Genomic DNA, 20,935 nt, shown 5'->3' with positions numbered 1-20,935 from the left:
AGCTTTAGCAAACTACAGCAAGTCCAAAGAACACACAAAAAATCCTGAAACCTGTGTTAGCTTAATACAAGGTTTGTGGCCAGTTATTGGTGATGAAAATGTAGTATTTACTGGGATACAGGGATGCAATAACAAGTGTTTTGTGTGAAGTTTCATATGTGAGTTCTAAGATGACAATGCTTTTGGGGGGATTCCCTTCTGTTCAATCAATACCATGACTGCAGGCTCCAGTCATGGTATTCATCATATCTAATCTGACTTTGAACCAACATCCACAGTCTCACTAGTAATGCAGCCCTTCAGCAAGCTCAGTGCAGATTAATAGTGTTTCACTCAGCATCTTATGGATCCATTCTGAGTTCTGGGGCTTAGTGGTTGCTGTGTTATCACTCAGTACACAAGTTACCTGGATTAAATCTGCCATTTTCTGACAATGTAACTCTTACCATCTATTAATATACTTACCATCAAGCTACTTTTTGTTGAAAGTGGATGTTATTCATATTAATTGAAAGTGAACATTGAGTCTAATAGAGCTTTAGGGCAGAACTGCCCACAATTTTTTCTTAGTGGGTAAATCAAAACCAGCAAAGACATTCATAGATGTTGAAATTGGGTTTTGAAAGGATAGAAGCTAGAATAAACAGTAATTTTATTAAGGGGAAAAAACTCAAAATTAGAAAGAATAGAAATAAAAGTCAATTCCCTCATTCTTGCAGATGTGTTTTTTCTAGTCTACCAATCTTCTAGTGGTTTCTAACTCGAAATAACTGTAGAGTCCCTTCTGGCTGCCAAGCCAAGTCTTTCTGGTCATCACCTCTGAGGTTTTGCAGACCATTTGTGCTTTGAAAAGGAACAGTCTCAATAAAGAATGCCTTCTGGAAAGAAAAACTAAATGCAACCTAGCAGGCAGAACAAGGCTAATGTATAGCCTTAAACTTTAAACTGTTATACTTCTGAGAACCTGAGAAGCAAGATGAGCCCAGTATCCTTTTAACTCTATTCACTGTAAGGCACATGTGAAACTTACTTGACCTCATTTCTCTGTTAAATGGAGATTGCCATCCACAAAAGGTAAATTCTCTTCACTTGGGCAGCAGGCAGGACAATCAGACCCCTACCACAGCTGCCTCACATGGGTGTGTGTAATCAGGAAAAACAAATCAGGACTTTTACCCTTGTTTTCATTTTATTTTGCTTTGATTAATTTGCATTGCCAAAGTTTTGAGGTTCTTTTCTTTGTGTTTAAATTCTCTCAGGAGCAGGATTTAGTTTTATTGAATGTCTAGATGATAAAAAAAAGACGAAAACAACAAAACCTGGAAGCTTGTTACAACAAAGTGTAGGTGCTTGGTGAAACTGGACCTGTTCCAAACAGTGCAAGTTAGCATAGGCCAGGCTTTAAAACCATAATTTTCTCCAGTATGATGCATCATGATCAGCAAGAACTGTTATTCTTCAACTAGAGGGTAATCTTTGCAGAAAGCTTGTGAGATGAGTAACACTATTTGACAGCACGTTACGTAGTAAGATTGGACTTGAGATGTTTTTGGGGAGCCATCTATTTTTTAGGTTGACTTTTGCATCTTCAAAATATGCAAGCAGATCATCTGAAAGTTTGTAAAGCTCATTCTCCTGTCCTTGTACCATGGCAAGATGGATTTGAATGTTGTAGCAATCATCAATACAAAGCTCTCTTTAATTCAGTAGATAAAGCAAAGTCCCCAGGAGTTGATCCCAAGCAGCTGGCTGCAGAGCTTCAGAAGGTTTCTCTACAGCAGTCACCTCTGGTTGCTTCCTCGGGAGTGGAAAAGGGTTCTCATGTTCACTCTGGAACCACTTCTGCCACGTCCAGTGCCGTTCCCAGCCCTGGTCAGCCTGGTTCTCCCTCAGTGAGCAAAAAGCGGCACAGCAGCAAGGTAAGAAACTTCTCAGTTATGTGGCAATAACATTTTATTCACAAGAAGAAACTGCCTATTCATCTTCTTCAGTATGGCAAGAAATCACAGCACATGTTGATGAACTAATTTCTGTGACAGTGATGAGTATTACCATTAAGATATAGAATTTGAACAAAGAAAGAAGTTTATCCAAAGTCATGAAAGACTAGGCTTTCTCTGAAAACAGATTTCTCAATATTATCAGTTTTAAACAAAATACCTGCCCTTTTCCTTCTTCGTTGCTGTTGCTTTCTAGAGCATTCTACATGATGGTGAGGTAGTAGTTCCATAGAAGAAGCTGATGTTAGTTAGACCATAATTCCATATCTGTACTAAGCTACTGTTTGAATTGTTACGAGATATGAACCATAGCAATTGTTGTGAATCATATCAATATTATGCATTTTTCTGAAAGCTAGGGAAAGAATGACAAAGAAATTCACCATCAAAATATGTTTTGTCACTAGCTAATTCCTGTGAACTTGTTAAGCATAACTTCTCATTTTTGTTGCCACATCCTATCCATTTCTCAGCTGAACTTCTTTCTCCTTGTGCACCCACCTGCACACCTGAAAAGAGCAGAGTGGGAAATTTAGTAGTGTTTTTTCACAGTTGAAAGTGAAAACTAAGTCATAAAGTCATCTGTCACGTTTTTTAATTTTGTGTCAAGAAAGTTAACAGCTGAAGTGAAAACCAATCCTGTGAAGATTGCATTTGCTTAAGCATTTTGCAAGATCACTAAAGCTGATCCCTGTCCTCAATATCCAGCTTCTCACTGTCTTACTATTGGAATAAAATTTTCACATTGCAAACAAGGTGCTTTTGAGTTCTCTATACCTTTATTCCGTCTTAGGTCTGTCAGGTTCGTACTGCATTATTGTTTGCATATCTGTGCTGTTGAAGGTATGACTGTGATTTGAAATGCAAATCACAAAATCACAGAATGCCCATTTCAGATATCTCTTCAGTATGTTCACATGAAGTTCCTGTGAGAGGAAGCAAAAAAATGTCTTTCATCCAGCAATTTAGCAAAAAATGTAAATATATTTATTTTTTAATTTGTATTGGATAGTAATGCTGTCTTGCCACAGTTCCCATAGACTTTTTATGAACTAATTCAGATCTTTGATGCTCAAAAATGTTGAGATTTTCTGCACCTAACTAAAGGCTGTCAGAACTGCGTGATCATCAGATGAACGGTTGGTTTCATGATGTCTTACTGTGGTTATTGTATGCATCTACATGCGAACTAGTTTACCACATGCTTTATACTTACCAGTGAGAATAATGCACTTCATAAGTACAATTCATAAGACTGTATGAAACCTGACAGTGAAGTACATGCACTATATGGAAAGGAAAAGTCAGAGCTCTTATTGCAGATGTCAATGTCTACACTGAAACCCCTTTAATTTGGTTAGATGAGTCACATTCCTAAATTCACTGCATGGCTATGGATATCCACAAGTCCTCGCTGTGCAGGATATCCTGGAGGTGTGTCTCCCTGTCAAGATGAGAAGACTGGGCTCCCAGATTTGGCACTGGAGCAGGTCACCAAAAGTTAGATGCATGAATTTAATTTCCTACTTCACAGAGGATTTAGTAATCTTTTATGAAAGTTCAGCTGGAGGCTTATACGGATGAAACAAAAAATTATTAAAACTAATGCTTTTATGTATGGATGCAAAAGTCAGAACTAATCAGGTAAATATTTAAAGCATTATTCGCTTATTTCATTGAGAGGCATTTCTTTTGTAACTGTAGCTCTTGTTGACTTATATAGTTTCTGTTCATTGACTGCAGGCCAAGTTTATAATGGTGTTGAGCTCTGTTAGAAGAGAAAGCTACTGCTCATCCTTTCTGTAACAGCTCTTTGCCTTGGGCTGGACAGCGTTTCTAGGCAGGCTGGAGCTTTGCCCAAGTATCTTGACAGATTAAACATCCAGACTGCCTGGATCGTGGCTTTGCTACTGTTCTTGTTTTTAGAAGTAAATTTTTAAAAAATCTTTTTATATAGAATGTGCAGAATGTTATAGGAGACTCTTTGATATTCTGCAGTGCCGATTCTCTCATATTTAATGTTTTGTCCTATTGGTACAGAGAATGATAGTGCATAGCATCAGAGCCTGTCGTTAAACTTCCCAACGTGGTACTGACAACTTTCTCCAGCAGTTTTGATGGCATTACTAAGCACTGGCTCTTACACAGGGCGTGTGAGTTCCTGCAGGGAGTATCAAAAGAAATTAGAATGAAATTACATTAGCCATCACAGGAAAGATTTAACCTTTGAGAACTTTGAGCTGACTATATCCTGTGCAGATCTGTTTCCTTTCTAATGCAAATGCATGATCATTATATGGTGCAGATTACATCCAGGATATAAATGCCTCAATAGAAACATTTAATTGTCTTTATGTCTTGAAGAATGAGTTTTTTTTCTAAATCCTCAAATACTTTATCTCCTGGAGAAGTCATCAGTGGAATGCTTTTCCTTTTCAAATAGCCTGTTAAGTAAATATACTTATTTGCATCTCTGCCTTTCAGTCCTGACCCAGCTTCAAGTTGACCCATCTATGAACTGAGGGTTAGACTAGATGACTCCAAGAAGTCTCTTTCAGACCAGTTATGTATGTTTCTTTGAAATAATTGTGTAATTCTTCATGGCCAGTTTTAAATCAGCTGACATCAGAGAGAAGCTAAAATATACATATGCTGAATCACAGCCTTGCAAATGAAAACAGAGATTTAACAATGATACAGACATATGAAAATGCAGATTTATTTTTACAGACAAATAAGAAAACTGCACAGCTAAAAAGAACTGCTTCAAACACCTTGGAAAGTCTGCACACAAATTTGACATGTCCATTCCCTTTTTTCTGAATTCCTTTTACAGTATCCATTCTGTGTTACATGATATTTGGAGTGAACACACTCATATTTATTTTTCAAACTTCTGAAAAATTAAAGCATTTAGACTATCTGGCAGTGAATTTGTAGCAACAGCACAGCTAGCTCCATGTTATTTTGCAATATTGCCAGTGCTAGTACAGAGTGAGGTCAGAATGAGAAGTATAATAAAATCCATTTGTAGAGGTAAAGTATGAGAAATTTAAGGCTTACTTTGCAAGTTTACATGATACTCTGGTAGGAGTCTGTCTTTGAATATTCCTTCAAGGACCCAACAAGTTTAGTAGCTTGCTATCAATCCAAAGTATAATTTAAGAGTTAGAACATTTTATAAGCTATTGGTGGCCTATTTTAGCTGTTTGAGGGATTACACTTCTTTAAAAGTTCCATAAGATACTAAGAAAAGTTGATTTAAAAATTTTCTATTAGAGTTATTTTTGAGAAGCACGTGCATTTCCAGAACAATCAACTTTTTTTTCTTTTCTTCCTGAAAAGCGTGTGGTCATAACAAAACACCTCTAGAAGACAAGATAAAACTTGTAAAACAAACAAAAATAAGGCAACACAAGACAATAAATATAATTATGTAAAAGGCAAGTTTGGGGTGTTTTTCTGCCATGTTTTTGGCACTGACATGTGACTGGGATTTTTCTGGTTAGTTCTAGTCTGCAGATCTTAGTGACCGAGGGGATATTTTTTCATCACAAACCTGAAAAGGGTAGTGCATCACCTTAACTTTATGCTCTGGTCCTGGAGACATGGGCTCTGAATTGGCCTGATTCAAAACAATTCACATCCAACATCATGAGAAAATATCTAAGGGTTTTTTTGGAGGGTAAGGAAGCACAAAAGAGGCAGAAAGTGAAAGAAATCCTAATTATACAGAATATATGTTAGGCTGATGGACACATCTGGAAATTTAGGAAAAGATGACTTCCAGATCAATCTTCAGAGAACTTTAAGTTTATCCTTGTTTGCATCCTTTGTTTTCTGCTGCATCAACCACAGAAGCAGATGTGGACTGTGCAAAAATATTCAAATCCTGCTAATGAACCAGACAGTTTTCTTGCTTGACTGATGGTTTGCAGATTAGAGATAGTTCCAGGGTGGCTCAAGGGCACCACTGTTTAACAGAAAAGCCTATTTTTGAGAGTCCAGGATTTGAAGCAAATGGTTATATTATTTTCCAACTACTAACAAACAGGAGAGAAGTGAGGATTTCATGGCTTTTGTTAGCAACCAAGAGAAGCTCAGTGATAGAGAACAGAGAGGAATAGGTGAGATTATACAGAATCCTGAAGGGCAGGACAGGAAATTGAAGTTTTATATCATGGAAAGTGTGCAGAGGAATTTGAAGGTGAAAGAATACAGCCAAAAACATTACATTATGTAGCTTGCAATTTTGAAATCCACTTATACACAACACTTAGTTTTAGTACTATTCTTTCCACTCTTTCTACCCACTTGCATTTAAACTCTGTTTAAACTACTGTATCCACTGCCTTTCAACAGAAATATAGCTTGACATGGTACTTATTTTCTCTTTGCAATATTCTCTTTTGTTAGACAGGATTAATGTTATGTCTTTTTCTCCCTAAGCCTATCTATGTGACAAATGAGCTCAGACTGAAGGTGTTGGTATTCAAGTTGTATGATTCTACACTTGCATGAGGCTGATAAAAACTTCTTGGATGTACTTTAAGTGCTGTTGAAATACCAGAGCTATTTGTTTTGAGCACAGAGATTGGAGACAAGCATTTTTTTAAAAAATGTGTGACAATATAGCAGTGTAAACAATACCAGTTTTAAAAGTTAACTTTGAAAATCCATTATTTCCAATATGTGTGTCTAATATATATCTGTGAAGGTGTGTCTACGCATTTATTTATGTGTTTTAATCTGGCAGCCCACGGAAACTACAAAGTCTGCTTCTCATCCTGTCACTGGAGAAATTCAGGTAAATGGGTAGTTTTTTCTGTGTAAATTGTTATTGCTACTGGTTGCGTTTTTCTGATAAATAAGTTGGCAGAAAACAATCTCCAGTAAGTGATATAATTTTCAATCCTAACCCCAAATATCACTAATGTAAGTAAGTGCTTGATTTTTACCTTTGTTATTAATGTTTGCATGTGAAATATAAACAGAAGAACACAAAATGTTGCTGTTTCTGAAGGGGCTAAAAATGTAGTAAATTTCATTCTAATCTTTGGGCATTTAGAATCATAGAATCATAGTATGGTAGGGGTTGGAAAGGAACTCTAGAGATCATCTAGTCCAACCCCCCTGCAGAAGCAGGTCCACCTAGATCAGGTCACACAGGAACACATCCAGGCAGGTTTTGAAAACCTCCAGTAAAGGAGATTCCACACCCTCCCTGGGTAGCCCATGCCAGGGCTCCCTCATCTGAACAGTAAAGAAGTCTTTCCTTATGGTTAAGTGGAACATTTTTGTGTTCCAGCTTTTGTCCATCACCCCTTGTCCTGTCATGGTACACTACAGAAAAACATGTTGCGCCATCCTCTTGACATACACCTTTTAAACACTTGCAAGTGCTAAACAATCCAAGTTCCTGCAGCCTTTCCTCATAAGGAAGATGTTCCATTCCCCTGATCATCTTGGTGGCCCTGCGCTGGACTCTATCCAGAAGTTCTCTGTTCCTCTTGAGCTGGGGAGCCCAGAACTGGACACAGGACTCCAGATGAGGCCTCACCAGGGCAGAGTAGAGGGGGAATCTCCCTCAACTTACTGATGCATGGAGTCATTCCTCCCCAGGTGCAGGACTCTGCGATTGCCCTTGTTGAACTTCAAGAACTTCTCAGCCCAGAAAAGACAGAAACCACTTACTGTGGTTTACTTCAGAAATTCCCAGACACTTCACATTTAAGCAAAGACTGCTGTGGGTTTCTCATAGTGCAGTGTATTTACCTCCATGCAGCTTTGAGGTTATGTCTTATGTTAACTGACTCTAGGTTTTTAAAGCTGTGGAACTGGAAGCAGCAGCATAAATTGAGCCTAACTTCCTATGGATTTCTGTCTCTTTTTTCCTTAACAATCTCTCTCTCCCATATTAGTACGAAGGGTCTTTCCATATTATTATAACATCCTTTCCAGACTTGGGCAGCAGGCAGTCAGAATTTGTGTAACTCCTCAATAATCTAGCTATTCCTCAGAGTAATATCAAGGGTTTAAACTTCATCTGCTGAAAGGTGCTGATTACCAGCCAAAAGAGGTATTGAATTATTTAGGAAGTAAAAATAACGAAAAATAACAAATAATCTTACTGGATTTTAATGCATTATCTAGCTTCAAATCAACTATGACAAACACCTTGGCAACCTGATCATCCACATCCTTCAGGCAAGAAACCTTGCTCCTAGGGACAACAATGGTTATTCAGACCCCTTTGTTAAAGTTTATCTTCTTCCAGGGAGAGGGTAAGTGTTACTCTTCACTAATTAACAGAACTGAGACTTATTGCCATAGAAAACCCAGGTGCAACAGCCGGGAAAATAATGGATTTTTAATAGATTCAGGTCCTATCCACAGGAGAATATGCAGACTTTGCTAATGATCTCAGGGACTTCATGATCATTCCTGTAGGATATTTTTATTTCATGGTTCTATTTAAGAACTCTAATGGATGCAAAAATATGAGTTGAAAGAATAACAGACCCTAATGAAAAGTGTTAAATACATGTAATACTTCCTGTAATATAGAAAGCTACATATTAAGGTTAACGTGGAATGGTTGCTTCAGCACAAGACACTCTGAATTTGAGACAGATTTGCAAACATACACAATTGAAGTGTCTGACGTGAATTTAAGGTTGTAGTATAAAATCAAAAGTGAGAAATACTTGACAGAAAGCATTAACTCCATGTGATTGTGTAAATTGGTGGGTTTTTTTTAGAAATTCTGGTAATTTTGTATCTAATGACTATACCAATCACTAATCACTTGTTTACAGACCATTCCTTTTTTAGACTCTGTAATTACAAATAGCTCTTTTCCTTAAAGATAGGTTTCTGTATCAGCAATATTATAACAAATTTTTTTATGCCCAGAAGTTGCTGAATGTCATGCATTTGCATAAGTATACATGGTTATAATAATCCTGCTGATTTCAGTGATACAATAGATAATCTAAAATTAAGGTGATGGATCAGACCTTAGTTGCAAAGACAAATTCCTTCAAGTTTTCCTTTTGAAATTTCTTTTCTGCTTGTGCAATCACACTCATCTTAAAAAAATCTTAGGCTAGGAGCATACAACTGAAAATTTGTATTTGTGTTCTATGCAAAGTAACAGGAAAGAGGATGCTCAGGTCACAGTTCAGCATTTGACATATGGGCAAGCACTGCAAAAAGCACATGAATGGTACAACTAAATGCATGTATATTCGTTTGTTTGTTATAGCTAATTCCAGCTATATAGCATTTAATATTGTTCAATGACACCAGGCCCAGAGCTATTACTGGGTATAATCAGAACAGGTAATAAATCTTGAGTGTTTTTTTTAGTGCATCTGAGAGTCTTATAAAATACTTGTCAAATCAATCGTACTGGGAATTTTGCAAGTACATGCACTAGTGTAGAAATAAGACTTTAAACTAGAGAAAGATTCAACCTACAGAAGTCTCAACCAGGTCCAACTATAGGTTTAAATTTGCTGTCAATTAATAAAGAATTTGGATTTTAGATCATTATTTGTTATTTGAAAACATACCAACTTTATAGTTTTGTATATAACTTGGGGATAATGAAAATTAAGAGATTCTCAAAAGTGCCAAACTTGTTGCTTAAAGCAGAAACTTTAATTACTGCTGAATATCTTTTGCCTGTAGTTCAGTCCATGCTATACTTTTTATTATTCTTAATGCCTCTATTTCCTTTGATTCTGATGCTAGAAACTACCTATGTTTTCTTTCATCTCTGTTCTCATTTTCTCTCACATTTCTTCCTCTGTGTTCCTACCTCTGTAAATCCTGGACATGCAGACAAGTCATGGTTGTACAAAATGCAAGGTAGAGTGTAATGTCTCTCAGTTTTATTCTTTCATTTTTGTGTGTGTGCATGGTATGAAAATCCTGTGCATTGAACTATAGATTTCTCTTAAGTTTTGATAGCATGCAATTGCATCATGGTTTTTCTATTCATTCTGTAATGAATCACATTTCCAGGTCAGATGGAACTGGAAACAAGTAATTAATACTTCTTGATGGTGTTATTGCCAAGAAAAATGCACTGTATGGCAATGAAATTGAGTATTTATCTCCATATATAGACATTTAAGCCAGATATATTTCTACATAATTGTACAGCTGGTTCACCACATTGTTATTTGTGGTAAACAAAGTTGAATTTTCAGTTATTAAAATTGCTAGTTCCTTCTTTGTCCTGGAGAAACATAAGGTAAAATTCCATTCTCAGTTTATGCTAATATCAGACCAGGCTAAGTAAATAGGAATAGTAATTCAGACCCAATTCTAAATTCGTTTAAATGTAGAAACCTGACCAAACAAGTTAATAAATGAATTTCATTAAACAGATATTCTCCACCTTCAACCTATTTCTTTGTTAACAAAAGTATTTAATTAAAGTGTCACATTTTATATGAAGTTGTTCTACTACACTTTTTAAAAATTGTACTTTCGTGTGCTGTATTAATAAACTATAATTAAGGAAGCACAGAGAAATGATAAAGAAAAGAGTAATGCAGTTTGTATCTTTCCACAAAGCATACTCTCTGAAATTTAAGTGTAAATTTTTTTATACTCAGTATAGACTCCATCTCTTAATCACAATTACTGGGGGACAAGGTGCATTGGTGGTATGAAATTAATGTATTTGCCAGATCCTTCCCTTCAGAGGTCTAGAAACCTTCCTCTATCATCCAGCTTAGCCTGCGTCTGCATCTCCATAGAAGTTATCAAAGTCTCCTGCTTCCCTCTGCAACAGATCCAGACCATAGATGACATATATGTCAGCTAATGCCATCCTTGCCAGTTCAGATCCAGATACTCTATGGAAGCCATTTGAAATATTCCAGAGTTCTGTGTTAATAACATATTTACCATCTGTCAGTACCAGTTCTGAAACTCCACTTTGCACAACTCACTTTCTCATGTATTTCCAAAAAGAATAAAAAACTTTGAGAAGGTGATGGAGCTGTAGTATTGCAAAAGGAAATCCACAAAAGGAAAGAGAATGTCTTAGTGTCATTTTCTTGTTTGAGTGCGCAAATAGTCCTTTCCTACTTTTTTCAAAAAATGAAAGTATATCAGTTCCTTTAAGGAACTTGTAGATGTATGACATTTAGATAGGCCCAAGCTTCATAGTACTATCCTGGCTTAATTGTGGTAAGAGGTAAGTGGATTACTTTAGGTTTAGAGGGATTTTAGAGAAGCTAGTATTTCTTTAATAGTTGATCATCTTAGATGTTCCTTTGAGGAGTACTGTGAGCACAGAGAGATGCTGCCAGCCCAACTATCAGTTGCCCTTGTCCCATGTCTCCATATGAGTTAGTCATATCTCATTAATACTTTGAGTGATGAGGCTGCTTCTCTCAGATTAGAGAGTGGGAAAAGAAGGCTACTGAGGTGCTTAAAAAAAATTAAGTGCGTTATTGAATAGGTTTTGCCATCAAAATCTAGTTTCAATAAGGATTCAGATTTTGTATTTCAGTTTTCTTCCCAAGATATGCAAAGAAATAGCTTTGTGTTAATTACTTTCTCTTGGTCTCCATAGATTTTAATTTCCTTGCTGAAATACAATAAGAATATCCTTTTTTTTCAAAAAATCATAGAATCATAGAATGGTAGGGGTTGGAAGGGACCTTTAGAGATCATCCAGTCCAACCCCCCTGCAGAAGCAGGGTCACCTAGATCAGGTCGCATAGGAACACGTCCAGGAAAGTCTTGAAGACCTCCAAGGAAGGAGACTCCACAACCCCTATGGGCAGCCTGTTCCACTGCTCCGTCACCCTCACAGTGAAAAAATATACCATTATATGCTGTGGCTGTCAGAACTGATTGAACTGTGGAGAGCTGCTGCTATCTTAAAAGCAGAGGTGAACAGATACTTTGTTTCATGGATTCCAATGGCCTTTACATTTTTTTTTTTATAAACTAGAAGACAGTGAGTAGTATATTTTGCAAGAAAATAAATGGAACTGCATAGAATAACTAAAGCAAAAAGCAAGAGCAAAAATAACTGCAAGTCCCTTTCATTAAAAGGCATCAGCCCTATAGGCAGCTTGGATATGGCCACCACTTTTTGGACAGTAAGGCCATTAGATACTCTATAAGAATTAGAGGGGAGCACTGCACAATAGAATTATTTGTAGAGGAAAACTACTGATGCTGAAGACGCAATATAAGTGTGTCAGTAAACCACATGTGTCTGTCACACGACCTTAATTCAGACCTGCTCCAATCTACTACCATGTGTGGTACCCTATTAGTGATAAGCTGATTAAATGAGTCCCTGGAGTGCATCTTCTGAGTTAATCTTGTATGAAAGGAAACTGGTTCATTAGCTCTGAGACCGTGCCACAATATGAACCAAAACACAGTTCAATCAGAAGTGAGAATAGGGAGAACAGCACGCTACCAAAAATTAATGTAGGAGAACCATTAGAGTTTAATAGGGCAGATAAGGGTAATTCTGTGACTTTTGGCCTCAAGACTGAAGAACAGTCCTGGGTGCATCTAATAGATTTAGCATGTAAATCTAATGAATGGAAGGTTTGAACAGAAGAAAAAGAGCAGTTGATATGCAGAGTAGGAAAAACAGACATTTTACCATATAACTTATTGGGTTTTCAAAGTATTAAAAGCTTCTCATGTTCTCCTACCCAGCTTTTTTGAGATGTCCATTTAAAATTTTTGTTAAATTAAAACTGGAATGGAAGCAAATCTGACATCAAAGCTCACAGAACCAGATGAATCCATACTCTATTGAAGGTTAGTGTATGGCTTTCTCCGTACTCAGGAAATGCAAAATATAATAGAAAACACTACCAATTATTTTTAAAAACAGATTATGCAGCCAAGCTTTTTACTGTTGGCTATTGATAAAAGCAATCATGAGCTTCATGCACTTCTAGGTTTGTTTCCAGTACAGTTAGAGGTATAGTCAGAGAACAGGGTCAGTAAGAAATTAGTGTTTCTATCATTAACAGGATATTAGTTACCCCATGGCATTCATTAAACTTTCTAGTGGGATGAGACTCCGGTATTTAGAGACTACGAACTATAAATATAATGGATTCATGCTACTTTAACGTACTAACAGGAGAATGGCCTTGGAACAGAAATCAGTGCAGTACCACTTCAGTTTACAATCCAAGCCCCACATCTACAATGAGAGAACAAAGCATATATGCATGTACTGACTGATGCTTCATGTTGAAATGGTTCTAGTAGAGATAGCCTAATGAAGAAGTCAGAAGAAATGTTAATAGACCATCTCAGGAAAGTGTATTAAAGGAAAAATGCCAAAGGCTATCATTATCCTCATGTAACCCTGTGTTGTTGCAAAAATGGGAGATGGAGTTCTTTCTTTTCCTGTTGTTTTTTTGTTTTTTTTTTTTTTGATTTGTAGATGGTTATTTTGCATTAGAACTGAAAGAAACAAAAGATCACTAATGTAATGTTTCTGTCCTTTGTTGAAATTCAGTGCTGAGTACAAGCGGAGAACTAAGTACGTGCAGAAAAGCTTGAATCCTGAGTGGAATCAGACGGTCATTTATAAAAATATCTCCATGGAGCAGGTGCGTGATTGGTAGTACTGTTCAGTGCAACTTACTGCTTCATTTGTAGTGTCTGTGGTGCTTAACTATGAGAGGAGCAGTGCTACTGGAAATTATGTGAACCCCTGTAAAATCCTGCCAAATTTAAAGAAATTTGAAAGTTTCCTTGCTTTTGATAGAGCTTATCAATAGTTATCAATACTATATCAATACTTTTTTCTTGTCCCTTCTGTTCATGAAAATGATTATTTATGGGCATTACACTCATAATCATGGCATAAGTGCAGGTATGGCAATTTAAAAATGATACTGCAATACAGGGATAGAATCAGTTAACACATAAGTTTTTGAAATAACTGTCATTCTTTATTCCAAAAGCCATGCAAACTCACACAAAACACAGGTCCTACCATTTTCTTACTCAAAAATATTTATAAAATGTAGAGATACATTTTTAGGTTTAGCAGCAATTTACAGCAATGGACTTGAAATATGAATCACCTCAAAAAAAAAATAGAATAATTTTAATCACCTTGCTACAGAATGTTTTTTTACATTTAGGAAAGAAGTGGCAACTTTTCTCTGTTTCTCAGGGACTTTCTAACTGGCCAACAGAGTTAAATGAGGCAGTATGAAGCAATTGATTCCTCTTCTTCCACCATCTCCCCTTTGAAAGGGACTTTTTATGATTTGAAAAAGGCAAAATGAGCAAAATTATGATCAATCTATTTGTTTAAATTCTGTAGTATATTTTATAGAATAATAGATCTATATGCAGCCCTAAATCTTTTTTGCCTTTCATAGGTTTTGTTCTTAATACTTTTAACTTCATTTTTCAAGGCCATTTAATCTTTCAGTAAATCTTAAAAAGAATAACCCAGAATAACCAGACTCTTTAGTGAATAGATTTCCCAGTGCTTTTAATATACTTCTCCAACACAACACCAAGACCTCAATATTATCTTCCTAACTTAAAATTTCATTATTCATTCTTCTTGTTCATTGGGAGGAGCATATTTTGAGTTACTCAGTTTTTCATGTGTAAAATTCCCTCCCACAGAGAGACTTGCAAGGTTACTCATGCAATCTACACATCTGAACTTAATTTCTTTTAGGGTTTGTGAAAAGGTTTTGTAAGTCTTAGCAATATTTCAAAACTGAGCTTTCAAGTTAAGAAAAGCTCTCCAGTATATTTCATTTGCTTTCAGTTTCTGCTCTGACATTTCACAGCACCATAATTAAGAATGCTTGGGTACTGGACATTCAACAGCTATTTGCTGATTTTAAATTGCATAAAGATCTTAGTCTAGAATTTCTTGGACAGACCTTTTTACAACTGAAAATCTCCTAATATCTTTGATGTCAGGTTTTTTGACCATTATTTGATGAAATTTACCTTTTGATCACTTATTAAAGTTTTACTTTCTATTTGCAGATCTCCTCCTTTTCCCTTCCTCTGTTACGCAGGTTTATGATTACAAAGTGTGTATGCTTTATCTGAGCATCACATATGTTATAGATTTTGTCTTCTTGTCACTTAGAAGTATATGCAGGGAATAATATTGATTTCCACAACTTTCTATGGCTTTTATCCGCTACTAAGATACTGATGTGAGTGATTCTTCCATAAAATTTGGTGTCCTGGCTTTGAGAATATATAGTAAAGCATCTTTTTAAATCACCGAATAATTCCATGATGATAAGTAACTTCTATAGATCAAAGAACTATCACTATGCAATGGTATATTCTTTCCACTCATAAAACTCACAAATACATGTTTCAAAATAGTTAGGAATGTAAAGAGAATTACAATACAATAGTTGTGATAGAGAATGGGTTTTCTGATCACCAAACAAGCAAAACTGCATCATACACTGTTATAAAGAGTTAGCAGTCATACCATACCATAAATTCATGAACCTTTGTAAATATTCCTTCAAAGAAGCATTTCCTTTCCCTCCATCAAAGCATGGGCTACTTGCTGACAGAAAATAAGTATTATTAAATATTTCTTGATATAGGCCTTTTAATGTCACTGTCTAGACTTTAGTTGGTTGTATAATTTTTCATTTTCCTTTTTCATAAGCTAGCTGAAATTAAAGTGAAAATAATTATTAGAATAGATCACTCTTTGAAACGGAACAGACTTTTTCAAGGTTGGAATGATTAGTTTATTCTGTAGCAAATTCTGCTTTGACAGTTAGAGAAAAAATAAATTAATCTATGAATATTTAGTAATTTAAGGTTTTTGTTAAGCAGTAAAGTGGAGATAATTACAATTTGAGATGAAGGCTGAGTACACACATTATAGATATTGCATAATAATTGTATAATAACTCAAGTCAAATACCTATTCCGAGCAAGAAGATGGTAGAAGACATAAGTTCTGTTGCTGCTCAGACTGTTGGTATAATGTATGACCACAATATTAGGTGTGTCTTTTGTGCCTCAATTTCTTACTTGTCAGAAAGAAAATAAAAATATTTCCTTAGATGATGGATATAATTCATTAATGCAAATAGCTTTTGGTGTAGCTCATGTCTTTAAATTGAATATAATATATTTAGAAAGAGTAATATTTTCCAAACCTTTGAATGATGTAGGATTTATGTCTTTTGTCCAAAAGTAAGAAAAATCTTTCTTATGAATCAGTAAGCTGTTGATACTTAAGTCTTATTTAATATCTTGGACTAGAGAAAGTAAGTTTCTAAGTGACCTAGCAAAAGTACAGGAGTATAGAAGAGGGCACAATAAAATGTTAAATAAGAATGTAAACACAAATAAATATAATGCGTGATCTAATACAATACCTTCATTTCTGTGAATCAAATATCCTGACTGAGACTGCAGTCTTTTAGATTGTTTCTGAAGTAATTGTAAGAACTTACATTCAGCATAAGAGAGAATCAAACTGCATTATTTTTTTTTTCCTCATACAAAGTCCTGCATGAGATTTTCAAGGAATACATGTGAAATATTTCAAGTAATTAATATTGACTTACACAGACCTGCATTATCCATAACAGCACTCAGCAATCTCCAGGCATTTAAAACAAGAAGTGGACACTTCTGTATGGGTGGTGTTGGTTACATCCTCCATAGGAAAATATTATTCACGTGGACTGTTTGTGTGTATTCCATAATTTTCTTTAAATGATGGTCGTCCACTGAGGCCTAAAGCTAACTGGAGTTCACATGCAATAATATGCTTTTAGGTAGGATTTCCTCTCCTCTCCTCTCCTCTCCTCTCCTCTCCTCTCCTCTCCTCTCCTCTCCTCTCCTCTCCTCTCCTTTGAAGCTTATTTCATGCACTCTTCCTAATGAAGCTCATTTTAGCATTTTTCATTATTGCAATATTTTCTAAAAGCTTTATTAAACTAAGAGGTTTAAAATATATATCTCAAAGAAACGTAGAGTACTGCAAGTTTTCAGCACAGTTTTATTATCATACTAATGCAAAGAAGATAGCAAAGCAGGGCTGCAGTTTCTTGAAAATCTTTTTTATTTTCCCTTTTCCACTAAAAATCTCTCAAATCTGAGGGGTTTTTTTCCTTTCCTGATTGTATGCATTCTTCTCTTTGTCCTTGTGTAATCATTACTTGAAACAAGAGACAACATGTACTACCAAAATTACAACAATGTAGACAATACATTTCTGAAAAGTATTTGTGTTATTCCTCTTTTTTAAAGGGTAAAAATGCATTTACTTAGCAGGAAATTATATCATACAGGAAGCTGAAGGTAGCATGGACCAGAGGCTGGTAAACTCTTTTTTTTTTTTCAGGTTATTTTTCATGTTGCAGTTTCAAAACTGCCTTGGAACATCAAAGAAAAGGAATTTTATTCAGTAAAGGAAATCATCTTTACAAATATTTTGTAAGAGACATACAAAAGACAATTGTTTTTTCAACTTTTTCCTTAATTTTTGCAGAATATTTTTAAAAATAAAGTCTAGGAAGAACGCCTAATTATGTGGCAATAAAACAGATAAAGGTTAAAGAATTGCTTTCAAGTGTTGTTGCCTGCTTAAAGAATACACTGTTGATGCTAAAAATAGCACAATTTCCCTTTGTGTGATTTTTCTAGGATATGCTGATTTAAACTTCTTTTTCAATAAGACTAGCTTTCCATAGGTGCTCATTTTTCTAAAGTTACCTGGGAGCAGAAGATATACATAGTAATGAGATCATTTAAAGGCAATTTAAAGTTATTAAGATCTGTCTGAATTTGTGTTGCGTTAAATCAAGGGGCAGTGAAAGTAAACAGCAAGCCGTGTTTTTCTTAAAAGATTTGTACAGTAAATGGTATAGCTTATAATTTTGAACAATTATTTGATCTTTTGTTGTCCCTTTGTCCCAAGCAGCCAATTAATACTCAGAGCAGTGAATGGCACATTGCTTCTGTTAGGATGATCACACCAGTCATTACATAAGATTTCTGGTTCTGCCCTCTTTTATTCAAGTATGTGGAAAGAGTCCTGTTTTCCTTAGTAATGCTTGGAAATGTCCAACAAATTCTTCACTTACAACTTCTCCACTTGACATCACAGACATTCCATATAACCAGCATTTTGTCCTTCTCACTTTCAAGACACTAAATTTATCACTGTGTCTCCACTGCTCTTTTGATATAGCATACAACACCAGTAATCAATCCTCTCCCCATCTGTCCGCAAAGACACTTGGAATAACCATCAGGTCAATCTTTCCAATAAGGCCAACTGTTCTGGTCAATAACTTCTCTGGCTTGTAGTATCTTGTCACATAAAATGATTTATTTGTTTCTTACTATAGCCTGTAAAACATGGTTATCATGCTTAGCATAGTCTACAGATAATGAGTTTTGACGGCTGTCAGCAGTACTGAACAGTACAACTTGTCCTGCATGTCTGGACCACTTACAGAGTCTCATTGACTACCTGGAGTTCTGGTGGTGTTAGGGATTGGTCTTTATGGATGAGATTGTGTAAATAGGGTGTTTAAAATAATGCAACTGAAATTTACACTCATTGGCACTTGAGGCAAATGTCTGAGTTCAGACAACTCAGATACGATGATGACAAAAGTGCAAGAATACAAACTTTAAAAACAGTTTAACTCTTGCAGTTGACATACATGCTGTAAAAAAAAACTTGTGGAAATTCCTAAAATAGGTCCAATCACAAGCCCATTTGTTAACAAATAATAGCCTCAAATTATTTTTTCTGAGATTGGGGTTGACGGGAGAACAAAGATTGCCTAGCTGTCACTATGAAAAAGGGTACAAGGAGGAAATAATGAATAGAAACCACTATAAAGACTTCATCTGAGTTTCAGGATGGCAGTGGGGTTAATTATCCTTTGACTTAAATTGCAGCTGAAAAAGAAAACACTGGAAGTGACTGTCTGGGATTATGATAGACTCTCCTCGAATGACTTCCTTGGTGAAGTGAGTATCTTGTTTCCTCCCCTCTAACTCAGACTAGCTAGACAGCTGATTAAACTACATGCTGGTATTGGAGACTGATCTTTCCAAGGTATGGTATGTGTGTGTTAAGTAAAACTTGTTGTACATCATAGATCTACGGCTGAATGCGTAACAAACGGTCATGATTTCTTTAATTCACACATCAAAGATGCCTTCTCTTTATCTCAATTTAATGTGGACAAGCTCATTTTGGACTCAACACAGTGCCTTCACTGAAAGTTAAGACTTTTCTAAAGCCTGAGATAGAAAAAGTGATTGAATGGGAAATTATTGTTATGATTGATAAGTTGCATGCCTTGATTTTAACATGATGTGGGACGGCTAATGAGGTATCAGCCTTTGTAAATGATTAGGATTAAATTCTACCATCAAGGTCTAAGCACAAGGATCTGCAAGTGCAAGTAATTTGGTCTTGCTGATCAAGGTCTCCTTTTTAACACTGCAAAATAATATTATCATTACCAAAGTATGACTGAAGGCAAAATCTCATAATTAGTAACAAATGAGATGAGTAATCGTGAGAGGAAATATGCTTTCTCTTTTAAAAACAAATAAACATTTGAATGTATAATACAGAATTACCAGCAATAACTATCATGACAAAAAATTAATTAAAAATATTATTACAAAAGTGGATTACAATTAGAAGCAGAAGCCCATGAAAATCAATTGCTCATATATAGAGTAACTCTCAGCATCTCTGCTCATTGAATTTCACAAAGGCACTCAGTTCAGCTCCAATTCCTCTTTGTGTAACTACGAAACCAAGCAATCAGTGTCACAATTTGGACAATTACTAAAATAAATGTATAGGAAGCAGCTACGTGATTACTTATTTCCTGCATACTACATCATTATTCTTGTTGAGTTCAGCATGTTTGTCCAAATGCAGGGCTTTACTGAGTATTAACATCATTGTTATTTATGACATTTAGAAAAAGGATGCTCCAGCAGCTGCTTCTACAAGTTTTAAATTTTTGCCTTTAATCATTTTCAACCTCTAAAACTATTTTGTTTGTTAAATCATTCAGACTTAAATACAAAAACAATTCTTCATGGAAAAATGAGTGGAAACAACTATCCAGTGTATTTCATGACCAAGATGTCTAGAGGAATCTTGCACCATAACAGATATGGGATATCCAAATTGTGCCCTAAGAAATTGCTTGAATAGAGCTAGCACCACTTATGTGCCCCAGAAAGCAAGTGGCAATTCAACGTTCACATCCATGGAACATGAACCCTCTTCTGCAAAGCAGGGACCCCAGTCTATGCTGCCTCTTGGGAACAACACTCAACCATGCTCTCTTCAAAGTAATTCCCAAAACTATGACCAAAAAACACCCCAGGGAGCATGCAAAATACTTTGTTCAGATTAAGTGTACACCTAAGGAGAAAGACCAATCCAGGCCATATGAAATCTATGAAGCCGAAAGAAAAAACAACAGAAAAAAAGTTTTTAACTTTTTGTTAAAAGTTAAGTTGTGAAGTTGTGGAAGTTGTGAAGCAACTTCCACATACCTAAACTTGAAGAGACTCTTTTATTCAGGGTCTTGTAAAAAAGTGATAAAGACATTGGTACCTGAGATAATTGCACACTTTATAGGTTTAGCAGCTTTAAAACTTCACTGCCTGATGTTAGCTTTAACCCTCTCACCTGAAGCCAAATGCAAGGCTATTTTTGTCCTTTCCTTCATTCAAGACTCTATGATGGCTTTTTAGTACTTTACATCTCCTGACTCTCTCAACTGCAAGACCATCAAGGAAGGAAAGATCTTTGTTAATCCCAATGCTTTTCTTTTTACTGCTTTTTTTTTTAAAACAACAACAACAAAACCCTCAACGAAAAATCACAGAACTCCACC

The 20,935-nt window shown here is 35.7% G+C and overlaps 1 protein-coding gene across 1 annotated transcript in view; it reads left to right on the top strand.

The window, feature by feature from the left end:
• Positions 1–20,935, top strand: part of PCLO (piccolo presynaptic cytomatrix protein) — a 355,223-nt gene that overhangs the window by 274,696 nt on the left and 59,592 nt on the right. The window contains exons 14-19 of the mRNA XM_061989223.1: positions 1,708–1,919; positions 6,757–6,807; positions 8,154–8,284; positions 9,849–9,875; positions 13,531–13,624; positions 18,960–19,031. Coding sequence (XP_061845207.1) covers positions 1,708–1,919; positions 6,757–6,807; positions 8,154–8,284; positions 9,849–9,875; positions 13,531–13,624; positions 18,960–19,031 — 587 coding nt within the window. The remainder of the gene's footprint in view (positions 1–1,707; positions 1,920–6,756; positions 6,808–8,153; positions 8,285–9,848; positions 9,876–13,530; positions 13,625–18,959; positions 19,032–20,935) is intronic.

This window comes from Colius striatus, chromosome 1 (assembly GCF_028858725.1).
Source record: "Colius striatus isolate bColStr4 chromosome 1, bColStr4.1.hap1, whole genome shotgun sequence".
Classification (NCBI taxonomy): domain Eukaryota; kingdom Metazoa; phylum Chordata; class Aves; order Coliiformes; family Coliidae; genus Colius; species Colius striatus.
The sequence above is the reverse complement of the archived record's forward strand: the minus strand, read 5'-3'. Positions and strand labels throughout refer to the sequence as shown.